Source organism: Entelurus aequoreus, linkage group LG17 (assembly GCF_033978785.1).
Source record: "Entelurus aequoreus isolate RoL-2023_Sb linkage group LG17, RoL_Eaeq_v1.1, whole genome shotgun sequence".
Lineage (NCBI taxonomy): Eukaryota > Metazoa > Chordata > Actinopteri > Syngnathiformes > Syngnathidae > Entelurus > Entelurus aequoreus.
Window position 1 is genome coordinate 3903327 of NC_084747.1, and position 18272 is coordinate 3921598.

An 18272-nucleotide genomic window follows, 5' to 3' on the forward strand; every position below is an offset into this window, starting at 1 on the left:
TAAGTTATAAAAAATAAATATTTTTTTTTTTTTAGACATGTATCTCATGCGCACGAGAAACTTTAAGTTATAAAAAATAATTTATTTATTTTTTAGACATGCATCTCGTGCGTACAAGAAACTTAAGTTATAAAAAATATATATATATATTTTTTAGACTTTATAAAAAGTTTCTCGTGCGCACGAGAATAAAAATGATTAAAAAATGTTTTTCCCCCCATGTCCCTTTAGGGGCTCCGTATAGATGTGATGATGCAATGAAGACCAAAAAAATGCAATGCAAAAGTTTTTTAATGCAGTAAATTAGACTACAAGGAGAGCGATCAACATATAGAAGCAAGTTTCCATACATGCGGACATACAGCGACCCGGAAGCAGAATAACAAATAAATATTTCATATTTAAAAATGATTCCCCCCCCCCCAAAAAAATCCCCCTTTACAATTGAGTGAAATACTGGATTGCACCAATGCAATACTTGTCAAATCCTGGGCAGTAATGAAGCCACGTGGCAGACGCACAGGAGTCCCTGCGGCGTGGCCGGCGGTACAGACCTGCTGTAGGAGGAAGGACATCTCGTGTTTAGGAGCAGGTGACGCTTACTGATTAGCTCGGCGCTACATGCTAGCTCTTACATGTATTCACGGGAAGTGTGGTTCAGACGCTAATGAGCTGGGGAAAGAGTTCGTTGGCGAACATGTCGTCCCACGGGCTCTGGGAGCACAGCGGCGAGGACATGTCGCTGAAAGGGGAGGGGGATCTGTCGTAGCCAGAGTCGCTGTAGGTGTCCGCCAGGCAGGCTTCCTTGTCCAGGCCGCTGAGGGCGGGCGAGGAGGAGGCGGCGCAAAGGAAGTTGTCGGTCTGGCTGGGGATGACCACTTCCTCTGGCTCATCTTTTACGCAGAGGCTCTCTTCTTCCTCCTCCTCCTCCTCCTCCTCCACCACCACCACCTCAGCGACGGGGAAGGAAGCCACGCCGTTGTGGTCGCTCTCCTCGCTGGCCACTTTCGTGTAGATGTGGTCGAAATGGATCAGTCCATTAAGGGCCTCCAGCTTAACTGATGGGGCCCCCAGAGGTGCAGGTGCGGCGGCAGGTACTGGGTGCCCCCCTCCGACCAGCAGCACCTGCGACTCCTGGCACTCCTGCTCGCAGGTCTTGAGGAAGAGCTCCGGGTCAAGGATGTCCAGAATGCCCAGGAGCAGATCAGACTGGAAGGACGGACGGGATCAAATTAGACCGCTGACCTTAAACTCACCCCCACACGTCTTAAACTCACCCCCACACGTCTTAAACTCACCCCCCACACGTCTTAAACTCACCCCCCACACGTCTTAAAATCACCCCCACACGGGGTTATGCAGAAAACCCACCGAGAACCAACGTTCACTGCAGTGGACATTTGTTAGAATTCTTTAAGAGTTACACATTGTAGAGCAGTGGTCCCCAACCTTTTTGTAGCTGCGGACCGGTCAACGCTTGAAAATTTGTCCCACGGACCGGTGGGGGGGGGGGAGTGTATTTAAAAAAAAAAAAAAAAAGTTTTTTTTTTTTTTTTTAACATAATTAAATACAATCATGTGTGCTTACGGACTGTATCCCTGCAGACTGAATTGATCTATATTGATATATAATGTATATATTGTGTTTTTTATGTTGATTTCATAAAAAATAAAAATATTTTTTTTTTTTTTTTTTTTTTACATAATTAAATACAATCATGTGTGCTTACGGACTGTATCCCTGCAGACTGTATTGATCTATATTGATATATAATGTATATATTGTGTTTTTTATGTTGATTTCATTAAAAAAAAAAAAAAAAAAAAAAAAATTTAAATTTCTTGTGCGGCCCGGTACCAATCGGTCCGCGGACCGGTGGTTGGGGACCACTGTTGTAGAGGACACTGGCTCAGGAAAATAAACCATGTACAATTTCAATAACAACAATCATTTATCACTTGTAATTTAATATGAAGGTTTTGAACTCTTGTTAGTAGTGAGAATGGATGTCGCTCAACTTGTGAAGTTCTTGACTAACTGCAAAGGGCTGGCTCGTAGGGTACTTTTCACAATTGGTGACGGTACCTGGGAACAGGCCTGGCCCTAACCAATCTGGCACCCTAGGCAAGATTTTAGGTGGCGCCCCCCCACATAGGCAGTGAAGTGTACATACTCACAAGAAACCGAATAGCTTTGTCTTTTACCTTTTTTTTTTTACTTAAAGAAAGCAAATTAACATTATATGAGAATGTTATGTTATGATTATCTTTAACCGAATCACAGCAGTGCTCAAATTAAAAAACAGCATTCCCTCTCATGTGATATTGCTTAATTAACATTAATGATGTGCACTTTAACAACTAGGCTTACAACTATACCTAATATATAAAGGGGTGGAAAAGTGACTATTACCTGCAGGGCAAACATTAGCTAACCAGAAGGCAATAACAATGTAAACAAAAAACACCTGCTTAAAAGATCTAATACAAATGTCCCTGAGGAATGTAAGGTGGGAGTACTGTAATTACCCAACGTTACATTATTATTTTCCATAACAATTTAGCCCCCTCCACAATATTAACCCGACGTTAAAAGAGAACTAGCTATTTATTGATTAGCAATTGCTGAATCATGTAACATTAGCTTAATGCTAAAAAGCCAGGTTACTATCACATTCTGCAACAGAAATAATTTCATGTAGGCTAACGTTACCTACCTGCTACCTCTGTCTTTTTCTCGTTTCTCCTCTTCTTTCCTCTTTTTTCTTCCCTGGGCACCTGACAGTTTTGGCCGTTTTGACATCTTGTGTTGATTTTTTGATGTGGTGACGTCCAAAAAGAGTCATGATACGGGAAGGGAGGGGTCGCACCATGCGGGGGGCGTAATGTTGTAACAAATAATATTTCTATTAAATAGGCTTTACTTTGCATTTTTATTAACGTGGGATTATTTTTTTGTATTTAGAAATAATAGTACCAGCTTTTTTCTTTTTTTTTTCCTCCAACATTTGTGGCACTGTTGTGGCGCCCCCTAATGGACGGCGCCCTTAGCATTTGCCTATACGGCCTATGCCACGGGCCGGCCCTGCCTGGGAATCAACACGGTACTCAACGGTACCAGTTTTCGGGTACTTGCGAGTTAAACATTAACTCTAATAATAATAATCCTATTGGTTATGTAAAATTAATAATGAGCTATTAACTTTGCAGTCCAGTTATATCTTGTTTGCTTAGTCTCATTTGCAAGTTTTATAAAGCAGACTTTACACGCAGTGGGGCATCCAAGGCGTTTATTGTACTTCTCACACACCAGCTGGGTGGGATTCTAACGTGCAAATTGGTTTTAATTCCAAAAATACGGAGGGGTTTACCGCCATGTAAAATCGCTATTGCTAATCAGTAGCATGTATATAGAAGCGCCAATGTAAATTAGCATTGAGCTAGCACATTTTGTAAAATGGAGCCTTACTTTTGAGTATTTTGAAATCAGACATGTTTGTTTTTCTTAGCATAACCAATTTTAACATCTTGAGGGAGTTGAGTTGAATTCTGAGTGATTTTTTCCTCTGAGTGTTTTCAGTTTTTTAGGCTGCAACCAGTATCGAAATATGGCAGTTTGACTTTGCATGAATCGATACCCGGTGGTGCCTATAAAGTACCAAATCCAGTACCCAGTCCTGGTTACAAGAGCGTTGATCAACTTTTTATGTGCAAAATGTCACAAGACCCTATCAGGACCGGGCCCGGTGGGAACGCGGCTATAGAAGTCCATATAGTAGTAGAATCGATAGCCAATGGTGCCGATAAACTACCAAATCCAGTACCCAGTCCTGGTTACAAGAGCTTTGACCAACTTTTTATGCTATACACATAAAGTTTATTATTATTATTAGAGTCCAAATAGTAGTAGAATCGATACCCAGGTGGTGCTTATAAAGTACCAAATCCAGTACCCAGTCCTGGTTACAAGAGCGTTGACCAACTTTTTATGTGCAAAATGTCACAAGACCCTATCAGGACCGGGCCCGGTGAGAACGCGGCTATAGGAGTCCAAATAGTAGTAGAATCGATAGCCAATGGTGCCTATAAAGTACCAAATCCAGTACCCAGTCCTGGTTACAAGAGCGTTGACCAACTTTTCATGCTATACACAAAGTTTATTATTATTATTATTGTTATTAGAGTCCAAATAGTAGTAGAATCAATACCCGGTGATGCCTATAAAGTACCAAATCCAGTACCCAGTCCTGGTTACAAGAGCGTTGACCAACTTTTTATGCTATACACAAAGTTTATTATTATTATTAGAGTCCAAATAGTAGTAGAATCGATACCCGGAGGTGCCTATAAAGTACCAAATCCAGTACCCAGTCCTGGTTACAAGAGCTTTGACCAACTTTTTATGCTATACACATAAAGTTTATTATTATTATTAATATTACAGTCGAAATAGTAGTAGAATCGATACCCAAGTGGTGCCTATAAAGTACCAAATCCAGTACCCAGTCCTGGTTACAAGAGCGTTGACCAACTTTATGCTATACAAATAAAGTTTATTATTATTAATTATTATCATTATTATTATTATTATTATTATTATTATTATAAAGAGTCCAAATAGTAGTAGAATCGATACCCGGAGGTGCCTATAAAGTACCAAATCCAGTACCCAGTCCTGGTTACAAGAGCGTTGACCAACTTTTTATGCTATACAAATAAATTTTATTTTTATTAATTATTATTATTATTATTATTATAAGAGTCCAAATAGTAGTAGAATCGATACCCGGAGGTGCCTATGAAGTACCAAATCCAGTACCCAGTCCTGGTTACAAGAGCTTTGACCAACTTTTTATGCTATACACATAAAGTTTATTATTAATATTATAGTCGAAATAGTAGTAGAATCGATACCCAGGTGGTGCCTATAAAGTACCAAATCCAGTACCCAGTCCTGGTTACAAGAGCGTTGACCAACTTTTTATGTGCAAAATGTCACAAGACCCTATCAGGACCGGGCCCGGTGGGAACGCGGCTATAGAAGTCCATATAGTAGTAGAATCGATACCCGTTGGTGCCTTTAAAGTACCAAATCCAGTACCCAGTCCTGGTTACAAGAGCGTTGACCAACTTTTTATGTGCAAAATGTCCCATCAGGACCGGGCCCGGTGGGAATAAGAGTCCAAATAGTGGTGGGCCTACCTCATGGTCTGTAGTGTCAGGGCCATCTGTATCCATTGGGAAGTCTTCAGATTTAGGAACTGCTGGGCCTGCACCTGCTGCGGAGGCACACGTAGCCTGAGTGCTGCGGACTCAGAAGACCCGATTCCTAAACCTGCGTCGTTTCCGCCGGACGCCAACACCTGAACCTAAAAGGGACCAACAACAACAACAACATGATTTACTCTCCAAAAAGGAATGACAAGCGAGCGTGGTCTCATTCCAGTCCCACCTTCTCTTTGGACTCCAGGGTGTGTAACCCGAGTCTCTGCTTTAGCTCGTCGTTTTCGCTCAGCAAGCCGCCCGTCTTTTCCCGTAGAAGCCGGTTTTCTATGTGCAGTTTCTGGTTCTGGGGGAGGAGGAAGTGGACGTGAGCGCTTGAATGTTGCAGCTGTGCAATGCAAACCAGTTAGTCCTGCTCCCAGGGACTAGTAATTACCACCGTCAAGACTAGAGCTGACCGCTTTTTGCACAATCCTTTGTATAACCCAGTGTTTCCCACACATTCATTTATTTGTGGCGGCACGCCACGAAAGAATTACGTCCGCCACAAATAAAATAAAAAATGTTTTTATTTTTTTGGTCCTGTCCAGCTTCTCAGGCAAATCATATAGTTGATGTAGATGCCCATATAGGCTGTTCACATTTACTTTACAAAAGAGAAGTGTAGGATACTTCTCTTGTTGCCTTATTTGTATTTGACCACTACTGTTTTCTGTTTATTTGTTACTGACTGTGGCAGGACACCTCTGCCTCTGTTTCACTTTATGTTGCTGGTAAATAATATGGTTGTAGTAGTAGGCTAAAGTTAAATTATTTAGTATGCACTAATTAAAGGGGCAGAGCTTTAAGAGACATTTTAGCTTTTATATTTTATAAGATATATTTTTTGTAAGAACCACAATTAATAAATATATTTCAGTGAATAACTTATTGTTCAAATCTGTATATAAATATGTACATAAAGTGTTGTAATTATATTGTAAAATGGATGGATGGACGTTTAAAACAAAACTGTTATTAATTAGTAAGTATACATTTTTTGAGCCTTAGAGAAAATCATATCATTGTAGTAAATTATGCAAATTACTCGATTATGTCATGGTGACCACGCCCATAGCCACGCCCCCACAAGTATCTTGGCAGTTTATGGGAAACACTGTAACCTCATTAAAAATATGAATAAGCCCATTCTTTGTGGAATGTTGCTACACGACATCAAAAGATAAAAAGTACCTCCAGCTCTAACTCCAGGACCTGCTGTTCCAGTTCCCCCATTTTGGCCTTTTTTCTGTCTCTGGCAGTCTGGGCCGCGACTCTGTTCTTGAGTTTCCTGCACAGAGGAGAGGGAGGAGGGGAAAAAAATGGAGAATAAGTGAAGACATTCTTTCCGTGATGCTGTAATTCAGAGGTCCCCAACCTTTTTTGCACCAATGTAGGAATTATTTTCAGGGAGCGGCCAGATAAATACAGCAAAAATAAAGTGCATGAAAAATACAAGTCGCTGTAACGCTGAATTAGTGGGAGCTTGTTTCTTTGCAATGAGATGCAGATGGAAATCAGCCTTTGGCTACAATCTGTCACATTTATATTTTATAGGGAATAAGCGGTAGAAAATGGATGGATGTTCATTAATGTGCATTGTATCATGTCACAAAGCTATAACAAATGGCAACTTCCTATGAGGAGTGTTATTGTACATCAATAAACAAGCTTATTGGTATGTCTAGTGCAGAGGTGTCAAAGTCCTTTTCACTGAGGGCCACATCGCAGTTATTTTTGGCCCCAGAGGGCCGCTTCTAACAGTAAATACTATTACACCACCATTTTTTATGCATTTTATTAGTAGATTTCAGTAAGTTGCAATAATTTCACCTCAAAATGTAGTGTATATTTCTGTAAATGGAAAAACAGTACTGTTTTTATGGTAAAAAAAAAAAAAAGGTAGCTGAGTTGCCAGAATTTTACTGTAAAATTTACATTAGTCTTTTTTTTACTTTGAATAAAAAAAATGCAATTTTACAGCAAAATGTTGGCACCTGAGCTGCCAGTTTGTTGTTTTTTTTACCGCAGATTTTTCAGTGCATTACTGTGAATGCCAAAACGGCACCACAGTTTATTACAGTAAAAAAAAAGTACTGTTTTTTTTTGTCCATTTAGACAAAATTGCTGTAGAAACCACAGTAAATTTCACAATTTTCCCATGAAATCTATTGCTACTTTTACATTGCACAATTTGATGGATAACTTGCTCTGAAATCACTATTTTTAGTATTTATTTCTATTTAAAAAATGGTTTCAATCTCCACTAATGGACATTGGAGTGTTACTTTCAAAAGGCAAAATTAAAGTATTGCTAGAAACATCATTTTATATGGCACTTTATTGTATTATGTGTATAGTACATGTTCCAAAAAGAAAAAAGCATAAAACACAGTATATTTAAATATACTTAATGTAAAAAAGGGAATAAATATTCAAAATAATCTAGTTTGGTTACGCCATCATGAGCGCAACACAAGGTTGTAAAAGTTTCAACTACAACTTCATTATCAATAGCGCTATTTCTATTGGTATTTGTATTGCTCCATTTGTAGTGTAATAATGCTCATTGTCATTTCTATATTATTTTTTCTTTTCGCTAACTGCTTATTTGCTATTACTTTTACCATCATATTTGTACATGTCGTATTTGCTGATGTTGCTCTATTGTTGTTGTTGTTGTGTTTGCTGCTGTTGTTTTTGTCTCTCTGTCTAATCCCCCTCTTGTCCCCACAATTTCCCCCTCTGTCTTCCTTTTTTTCTCTTTCTATCCCCTCCTGCACCGAATGATAATATAAATACATTTAATAAAGTCAAATACAAATAAGGCAACAAGAGAAGTATCCTACACTTCTCTTTTGTAAAGTAAATCTGAACAGCCGATATGGGCATCTACATCAACTATATGATTTGTCTGAGAAGATGGACAGAAAAAAAAACAAAAATTTTAAAAAAAGTTTCAACTACAATTCTAAATAAGATGTCAAAAGCAAACTGAGATCAAATACACACAGCTTAAAGATTGATCAATACCTATTTATGATGATTTATCAAAATATAAAAGAAATATACCTGAACAGAACGCTCATGATGGTTACACCAGAAAGTAACGCTATGAATCGCGTTTTTTACGCTATTTCCAAGCATCTCCTTTTTATTATCGTTGATTTTAAATGGTCTAACATTCACCATTAATTAGTTGCTTATTAACATGCAAATTAGTAACATATTGGCTCTTAACTAGTCATTATTAAGTACTTATTAATGCCTTATTCGGCATGGCCTTATTATAACCCTAACCCTGGCCCTAACCCTCTAACCCAGGGGTGTCCAAACTTTTTCCACTGAGGGCCGCACACGGAAAAATTAAAGCATGTGGGGGCCATTTTGATATTTTTCATTTTCAAACAAAATATATGCATTTTTTAATTTATTTTACCTTTAGGGGTCCCGGGGACCATAAAGGGTCTCAGTCATTAAAATGTTAAAAATAAGTTAGATGATTTTTATTTTTTTAAGTATTTAACGCTTACAGTAAATCTCTATATCAACTTTAAGTTGATATAAAGTAATACAAATTAAAAACATTTTTTTATGGCTTTTGTGTCAAAAACAACTTAGTTTTTTTGTAGTAAAACTGAAAAATGCAGTATTTAGTAATTAGAGCCCTAAAAGATCAATAATGCAGGACACCATTGACTTTAATTATTTCATATTTTTGAGTAATCACAGTGAAAAGATAAATTTAAAAAAATCACTAAATATATTTGGGATCCAAAAGGTTCTCTTTTACTTTCAACACTTAAGCTACGAGATCAACTTCAGATATATCTGTCGATTTTACGTTTTTACTTCGGCTATATCTGTCGATTTTATGCTGGAACTATTATTTTGTTTGTTTTATGCGCTTTTGTCAAATAAAACTTTGATGTTTTTATTTGGCTACTACACAATATTTACCACATAAAACATTTTAAAGTGAAATATTTGAAGTAATTGGAGCCCTGAAAATAATTCATTATAACATGAATTTTGTCTTTTTTTTTTTTGAGCAATGGCAAAAAAAGAAAAATGAAGAAAGACTAAAGACAAAAAAAACAACCTGCATGGCAGCTTTTGTGTCAACTAGGGCTGCAACAACTAATCGATTAAAATCAATTATTAAAATAGTTGCCGATTAATTTAGTCATCGATTCGTTGGATCTATGCTATGCGCAGAGTTTGTTTAGTTTTTTTTTTAATATTTTTTTTTTTTTTTTAATGAACCTTTATTTATAAACTGCAACATTTACAAACGGCTGAGAAACAATAATCAATATAAGTATGGTGCCAGTATGCTGTTTTTTTTCAATAAAATACTGGATAAGATAGAAATGTAGTTTGTCTCTTTTATCCGATTATTAATCGATTAATCTGAGTAATAATCGACAGATTAATCGATTATCAAATTAATCGTTAGTTGCAGCCCTAGTGTCAACATTGCAACTTTTTCTCCTTAGATTTCACCTCAATCCACTTTTTTTTTATGTTCTTTTTTATTTTTACAATAGTATTTCCAGAATGTGTGGCGGGCCGGTAAACAATTAGCTGCGGGCCGCAAATGGCCCCCGGACCGCACTTTGGACACCTCTGCTCTAACCCTAACCAAATAACTCTAAATTAAGTCTGCGTTACTTAGAATATGTTCCCCTAGTGTCCAAAAAACTCTAAATTAAGTCTGTGTTACTTAGAATATGTTCCCCTAGTGTCCAAAAAACTCTAAATTAAGTCTGTGTTACTTAGAATATGTTCCCCTAGTGTCCAAAAAAATCTAAATTAAGTCTGTGTTACTTAGAATATGTTCCCCTAGTGTCCAAAAAAATCTAAATTAAGTCTGCGTTACTTAGAATATGTTCCCCTAGTGTCCAAAAAACTCTAAATTAAGTCTGCGTTACTTAGAATATGTTCCCCTAGTGTCCAAAAAACTCTAAATTAAGTCTGCGTTACTTAGAATATGTTCCCCTAGTGTCCAAAAAAATCTAAATTAAGTCTGCGTTACTTAGAATATGTTCCCCTAGTGTCCAAAAAAATCTAAATTAAGTCTGTGTTACTTAGAATATGTTCCCCTAGTGTCCAAAAAACTCTAAATTAAGTCTGTGTTACTTAGAATATGTTCCCCATACTAAAGTGTTACCAAAAACATAACTGTCTTGAATTTGAAAAAAAACTAAACATTTTATTTTTCACTAAAGAAGGGTTGGGTGAATGCGTATATGAAACTGGTGGGGTTCGGTACCTCCAACAAGGTTAAGAACCACTGCTCTAGCAAATGCCTCACGGCCCGGTACCGGTTCCCGGACCGGTACTTGTCCCCGGCCCGGCGGTTGGGCACCACTGCTGTCATTGACATGGGTGGAAGGCTTGGTGTTGCGCAATCAGCGCCGGCCATGTTGCTGCCACGCAGGCACGTCAAAGTCCTGTACGGGGCGGGTCCACTTCTCTCATATGATAACCGTCACAGCAGGTTTTAAAGTCCAACATAGTAATTTGACCTAACCAGTTTCTGACTTTATGTAGGATTTTGCCTGTAAAGACAGTATTTCCCAAATAAGCAAGACAACTGTACATAGCAGGGACTACTTTATTACGCGCGGAGTGAAACGTCACCGCCATTTTGCTAGATTCAATCAATAAAATTACAATTGTATATCGACTCACTCGTCGATATACAAAGACAACACGACACTGAAGGAAATATTTTGGTAAAATCGAACCTTCGAAGTGCTTTCTCCTCGGGACTCAAGTGTGTGAGCCGCTGCCTTTTCCGGACCGGCGGCCCCGCGGAGCTGCTGGACTCCGAGTCCGAGGACGCCTGACTGCAGGCGGACGGCAGGACGACCGAGATGGGCCTCCCGAAGTTCGCCGGCGAAGAACCGCCGCTCTGTTTCCCGGAGATCAGGAGCAATTTGTGGGCGCCCCCGGCCGCTGCTACCACCACCATGTTCGAATTATATTCCTTTTCGGTCCTAATTCCAAAATAAATCCTTTTTTTAAATTATTTTTGTTTTGCTTCGACGAGGACCTCCTTCAAAGGCCGCGGAGATCACCGCTCTAACAGGCGCATGCTCATCTTTTTCTACTATCGTGGTCACATCTGATAGGCTGTGAGAGCGTGACGTCATCAACACACAGCTTATGATTGGTCGAGGTGGTGACATCATTTGCATTTCAAAATGTCATCCTATTGCAACAGAAAAGTTCCTTTCCAACCCAAACAGATTGTCCAAAAAAACATTTTTAGACTTAGATTTAGACAAACTTTAATGACCCACAAGGGAAATAGTTCCACACAGTAGCTCAGTTACAAAGGATGGAAAGTGTAAGGATGGAAAGGATAATGCAGGTATAAAGTAGACTAAAAATGTACGTAGTAGCAATATAATTAGTGATGTCCGATAATGACTTTTTGCCGATATTCCGATACTGTCCAACTCTTACCGATACCGATATATGCAGTCGTGGAATTAACACATTATTATGCCTAATTTGGACAATCAGGTATGGTGACGATAAGGTCCTTTTTTAAAAAAAAAACAATAAAATAAAATAAGATAAATTAATTAAAAACATTTTCTTGAATACAAAAGAAAGTAAAACAATATAAAAACAGTTACATAGAAACTAGTAATTAATGAAAATTTGTAAAATTAACTGTTAAAGGTTAGTATTATTAGTGGAGCAGCAGCACGCACAATCATGTGTGCTTACGGACTGTATCCCTTGCAGACTGTATTGATATATATTGATATATAATGTAGGAAGCAGAATATTAATAACAGAAAGAAACAACCCTTTTGTGTGAATTAGTTTTTTTGGGTTGGTGCACTAATTGTAAGTGTATCTTGTGTTTTTTATATGGATTTAATTTAAAAAACAACAAAAAAAACGATACTGATAATAAAAAAACGATACCGATAATTTCCGATATTACATTTTAACGCATTTATCGGCCGATAATATCGGCAGACCGATATTATCGGACATCTCTATTTCCAACCCAAACAGATTGTCCCCAAAAAACATTTTTAGACTTAGACTTAGACAAACTTTAATGACCCACAAGGTACATTGTTCCACACAGTAGCTCAGTTACAAAGGATGGAAAGGGTAAGGATGGAAAGGATAATGCAGGTATAAAGTAGACTAAAAATGTACCGTAGTAGCAATATAACTAGGGATGTCCGATAATGACTTTTTGCCGATATCCGATATTCCGATATTGTCCAACTCTTTAATTACCGATACCGATATATACAGTCGTGGAATTAACACATTATTATGCCTAATTTGGACAATCAGGTATGGTGACGATAAGGTCCTTTTTTTTTAAAAAAAACAATAAAATAAAATAAGATAAATAAATTAAAAACATTTTCTTGAATAAAAAAGAAAGTAAAACAATATAAAAACAGTTACATAGAAACTAGTAATTAATGAAAATGAGTACAATTAACTGTTAAAGGTTAGTACTATTAGTGGAGCAGCAGCACGCACAATCATGTGTGCTTACGGACTGTATCCCTTGCAGACTGTATTGATATATATTGATATATAATGTAGGAAGCAGGATATTAATAACAGAAAGAAACAAGCCTTTTGTGTGAATGAGGGAGGGAGGTTTTTTGGGTTGGTGCACTAATTGTAAGTGTATCTTGTGTTTTTTATGTTGATTTAATAAAAACAAAAAACGATACCGATAATTTCCGATATTACATTCTAAAGCATTTATCGGCCGATAATATCGGCATCGGACATCTCTATTTCCAACCCAAACAGATTGTCCCAAAAAAACATTTTTAGACTTAGACTTAGACAAACTTTAATGACCCACAAGGGAAATTGTTCCACACAGTAGCTCAGCTACAAAGGATGGAAAGGGTAAGGATGGAAAGGATAATGCAGGGGGGTTATCCACATATGCGGTCCTCTCCAAGGTTTCTCATAGTCATTCACATTGACGTTCCACTGGGGTGAGTTTTCCTTGCCCGTATGTGGGCTCTGTACCGAGGATGTCGTTGTGGCTTGTACAGCCCTTTGAGACACTTGTGATTTAGGGCTATATAAATAAACATTGATTGATTGATTGATAAAGTATAGTAAAAATGTACCGTAGTAGCAATATAACATATAATATTATTAGGGCTGCAACTAACGATTAATATGATAATCGATTAATCTGTCGATTATTACTTTGATTAATCGATTAATAATCGGATGAAAGAGACAAACTACATTTCTATCCTTTCCAGTATTTTATTGGGGGAAAAACCCAGCATACTTGCACCATACTTATTTTAAATATGGTTTCTCAGCTGTTTGTACATGTTGCAGTTTATAAATAAAGGTTTATAGAAAAAATAAAATAAAAAAATAAAATAAATTTAAAAAAATTGCTTCTGCGCATGTGCATAGCATAGATCCCATGAATCGATGACTAAAGTAATCGCCAACTATTTTTATAATCGATTTTAATCGATTGAATCGATTAGTTGTTGCAGCCCTAAATATTATATATATTTGTAATATTTACATATTATATATACAGTATATGATATACACTGATATATTATATTGTATTTTTATATACTATATACAATATATAACAATTACCATGTACAATATTACAGTCTATGTTCAGTTCAGTTCAGTTCCAGTTTATTTGGAACATGCATATAATGTGATGCATCACACAATCCCAGTTGTTTCATTACAGCACGTCCGAAGAGGAGTAGGAAGAAGCAGAGCTTATTTATTCCTACCCCTTTTCATGCCGTAGCAATTGCATCCAATTCCCTTGTTCTCCGTAACAGAACAGTGAACAAATAAATAATAAATAAATAATATAACACAGTAAGCATACAAATATTAAGTACATAAATAATCTTTGTCTCAATAAAGGAAAAAAAGGGTTCAAGATGTTCATCATAATTCTTGTTCTGTGTACTTTGTGAACACTTGTAGTTTGAACAGTCTCTTAAACTGGATCATATTGCTGCTTTGTTTGATTTCTTTGCTTAATCCATTCCATCATTTAATTCCACATACTGATGTACTAAAGGTTTTAAGTGTTGTACGAGCATACAAATGAAATTAGATTTTCCTCCAAGGTTATATTTATCCTCTTTTGTTGTACATTCTTGGGTAGCAGGTTACACTTTGCTTTGTACATCATTTTAGCTGTTTGCAAATGCACCAAATCATTGCATTTCCATAATTGTGATTTAATAAATAAAGTGTCTGTATGTTCTCTAAATCCAACATTATGTATTATTCTAATTGATCTTTTTTGTAACACAGTTAGTGCACATTTGTAGTTGTTTCCCCATATTTCTGCACAATAACTCAGATATGCAACACTATCTTTTCACATCATGGAAAAGCTGTTTGAAAGGGAAAAATTGGATATGAGGGCCAGCATGGACGAATAGAACAGACAAGCCATTGTAATGTCTGCTCGCGGAAAAACAAAAATCCTAATCTACGATTTGACTCCCTGGAATGGCCTTGACGCAGGAGCAGACTGTTCTGAAAACCTCCCCGAGGACACCTCAATGATGGACGCTTTTGACCTCCCTCCCTCCTCAACGACACCTGGAGTCGAACTTTTGCTTGCATGCAGAACTGCCCCAGGCCTATGGACACTGCATCGACACACCCAAGACAATGGGCATATACACACACACACACCCGTCCCCCACCCCACGCCTTCACTACCGCTTGATTCCCCTTCGGGGTGATGGACATAGCAGCAGTCAACCTCCAGGGTCCCAACTCCCCCCCTCTGTTGCGAGTTGTTGTGATTATATGTAACATGTTTATATGTGCATGGCATGGAGGTTTTTTTCCCACTCCAGACTGGGCCCCCTTAGGAGCCCAGTCTAGATTGTATTTTTTTACTCATCTTCTTCCCCAGCGTTTTACCTTTTTCCCATCTTTTACGGGGAGCCTCGTGGCGACCCATCAGCGTTCCTGTTCTGTAACCCTGTACACTGTTTGTTTGCCTCATCTTGAACGGGTTTGTGCTGAAAACATAGTTTCGTTGTACTTGTTGCAATGACAATAAAGACCTATCCTATCCTACTAGTGATCAGTAGAGAATATGAAGTGATTTTTGATCTAGAACAGTGGTCCCCAACCTTTTTGTAGCTGCGGACCGGTCAACGCTTGAAAATTTGTCCCACGGACCGGTGGGGGAGGGGGGGGGTAATTTAAAAAAAAAAAAAAAATTTTTTTTTTTTTTTTTTTTTTTTTACATAAATAAATACAATCATGTGTGCTTACGGACTGTATCCCTGCAGACTGTATTGATCTATATTGATATAGAATGTATATATTGTGTTTTTTATGTTGATTTCATTTAAAAAAAAAAATAATAATAATAATTAATTTTTTATTTTTTATTTTTTAAATTCTTGTGCGGCCCGGTACCAATCGGTCCGCGGACCGGTACCGGGCCGTGGCCCGGTGGTTGGGGACCACTGATCTAGAACATGTTTTGCTTTGTCCATTATTGATGTGTTTCTTGCTACTTTATGTTATATATTTTTTACATCATAAAGTAGCAAGTAATTGGTTTTATTCATTTTTTTTTTTACATGTGAATTTATTGTTTCGTGGAGGATTCAACACAATTAAAACACTTCATTTATGTTTGCGTAAAACTGGATTTTTATTGTAAACAAAGGTGTTCATGTTGCATCATACTAGACAAACCCATTCACCCTGCAGTTATTTGGAGTTCACCCAACTTCAAAATATGCAAATTATGTTATTTCCTCAAACTCTAAATATGCAAATTATGCTACAGTATTTCCCCAAACTCTAAATATGCAAATTGTATTCTTCCCTATGTTGGGAGTGCATCTGTGAGTGTTCACACTTAACATTTTGGAACGAACTAGAGTCCATTTGCTCTGCTAGCACGGTTCATTTGGTCAAATCAGTGTTAAGGCCGTCCTGGACCCTAAGGACCAAACTGAGTTCTGAGGCATGTGTGAGCGACGACCTCACCGACGGACCATAACAGGGGACATGATGTCACCAAATGCCAGCGTAACCAGGTGATGACACCCAGCAGAAAGCTAAGTGAGAGTGAACAGTTGTTTGTCTACATGTCCTCTGTGGTTGACCGAGGACCAGTTTTACCTCATTATTGTCCCTAAGGTCAGCTGGGAAAAGGCGCCAACTAAACCCGTGATCTTAATGAGAAAAAGTGCTATAGAAAATGGAATTCCCTTAATGAGAAAAAGTGCTATAGAAAATGGAATTCCCTTAATGAGAAAAAGTGCTATAGAAAATGGAATTCCCTTAATGAGAAAAAGTGCTATAGAAAATGGAATGCTACCATGATTTAAGAGGGGACAGACGGGGCAATCACAGCAACATGTCCTGCATGCGGCTCTTTGGTGCCGCCCTAGTGGCTCCCTGGAGCGTTTTTCAAAAAGGATTGAAAACGGAAAAAGATGGGGGAATTTTTTTGTTTTTGTTTTAGTATGTTTTTTTTTTTAGGACAAACATGACACAAACCTTCCCAATTGTTAGAACTACCATTGTTTAATATGTTTGTGTGAATGCTTCACTGGTGAGACTATTTGGTGAACATCGTTTTGTCCTACTAATTTCGGCGGTTCTTGAACTCGCCACACTGTGTTTACAAGTAAAATCTTCCACGCCTTCTTTGTCTTATTTTGTCATCCTTGCCAACCTTGAGACCTCCGATATCGGGGGGGCGTGTTTGGGGTGGGGGCGTGGCTAAGGGCGTGGTTAAGAGGAGAGTATATTTACAGCTAGAATTCACCAAATCAAGTATTTCATATATATATATGTATGAAATACTTGACTTTCAGTGAATTCTAGCTATATATATATATATATATATATATATATATATATATATATATATATATATATATATATATATATATATATATATATATTTTTTTTTTTTTTTTTTATTTTATTTTTTTTTTTAAATTATTTTATTTTATTTTTTTATTTTATTTTATTATACATATAAATAAAATACTTGAATTTCAGTGTTCTGCAGGCTATCCAGTAGATGGCAGTATTGTCCTGTTTAAGAGTGTCACAACATTGCTGTTTACTGCAGACGAACTGCTTTACGGTAGACTAAACGTGACTGCTGTTGTTGTGTGTTGTTACCGCGCTGGGAGGACGTTAATGAAACTGCCTAACAATAAACCCACATAAGAAACCAACAACTCTCTCTCCTTGTTGTGCACTCTACTCTCTAAAAGCCGTAGATGTTATGACATCATTGGGCAGGCAAGCTGTTTATATTGTGGGAAAGCAGACGTGAGCACGGCTGTCCCCACTCAGGTCCGCATTGAACTGGAGGGGGCGTGGCCTCCAGCTCCGGCTGAATACCGAGAGTTTGTCGGGAGAAAATCTCTGCCGGGAGTTTGTCGGGAGAGGCGCTGAATACCGGGATTCTCCCGCTAAAAACGGGAGGGTTGGCAAGTATGTATTTTGTCCACCAAACGTTTTATACTATGCGTGAATGCACAAAGGTGATCTTTGTTGATGTTATTGACTTGTTGGAGTGCTAATCAGGCGTATTTTGTATGCGGTATGGCGTAGTGGGTAGAGCAACCGTGCCAGAAACCTAAGGGTTGCAGGTTCGCTCCCCGCCTCTTGACATCCAAATCGCTGCCGTTGTGTCCTTGGGCAGGACACTTCACCCTTGCCCCCGGTGCCGCTCACACTGGTGAATGAATGATGAATGAATGATAGGTGGTGGTCGGAGGGGCCGTAGGCACAAACTGGCAGCCTGGCTTCCGTCAGTCTACCCCAGGGCAGCTGTGGCTACAAATGTAGCTTACCACCACCAGGTGTGAATGAATGATGAGTTCTCACTTCTCTGTGAGCGCTTTGAGTATCTAATAATAGAAAAAGCACGATATAAAATGTAATCCATTATTATTATTATTATTAGGGACCGCAACGTCCCT

The 18272-nt window shown here is 38.0% G+C and overlaps 1 protein-coding gene across 1 annotated transcript; it reads right to left on the bottom strand.

The window, feature by feature from the left end:
- Positions 1-273: 273 nt before the first annotated feature.
- xbp1 (X-box binding protein 1) lies at positions 274-11359 on the bottom strand. The gene is given in 6 exon segments (XM_062024417.1): positions 274-1209; positions 5203-5286; positions 5289-5369; positions 5453-5569; positions 6457-6553; positions 11016-11359. Coding segments are annotated over 6 exon segments (1158 nt in total). The 5' UTR covers positions 11243-11359; the 3' UTR covers positions 274-657.
- Positions 11360-18272: the final 6913 nt, after the last annotated feature.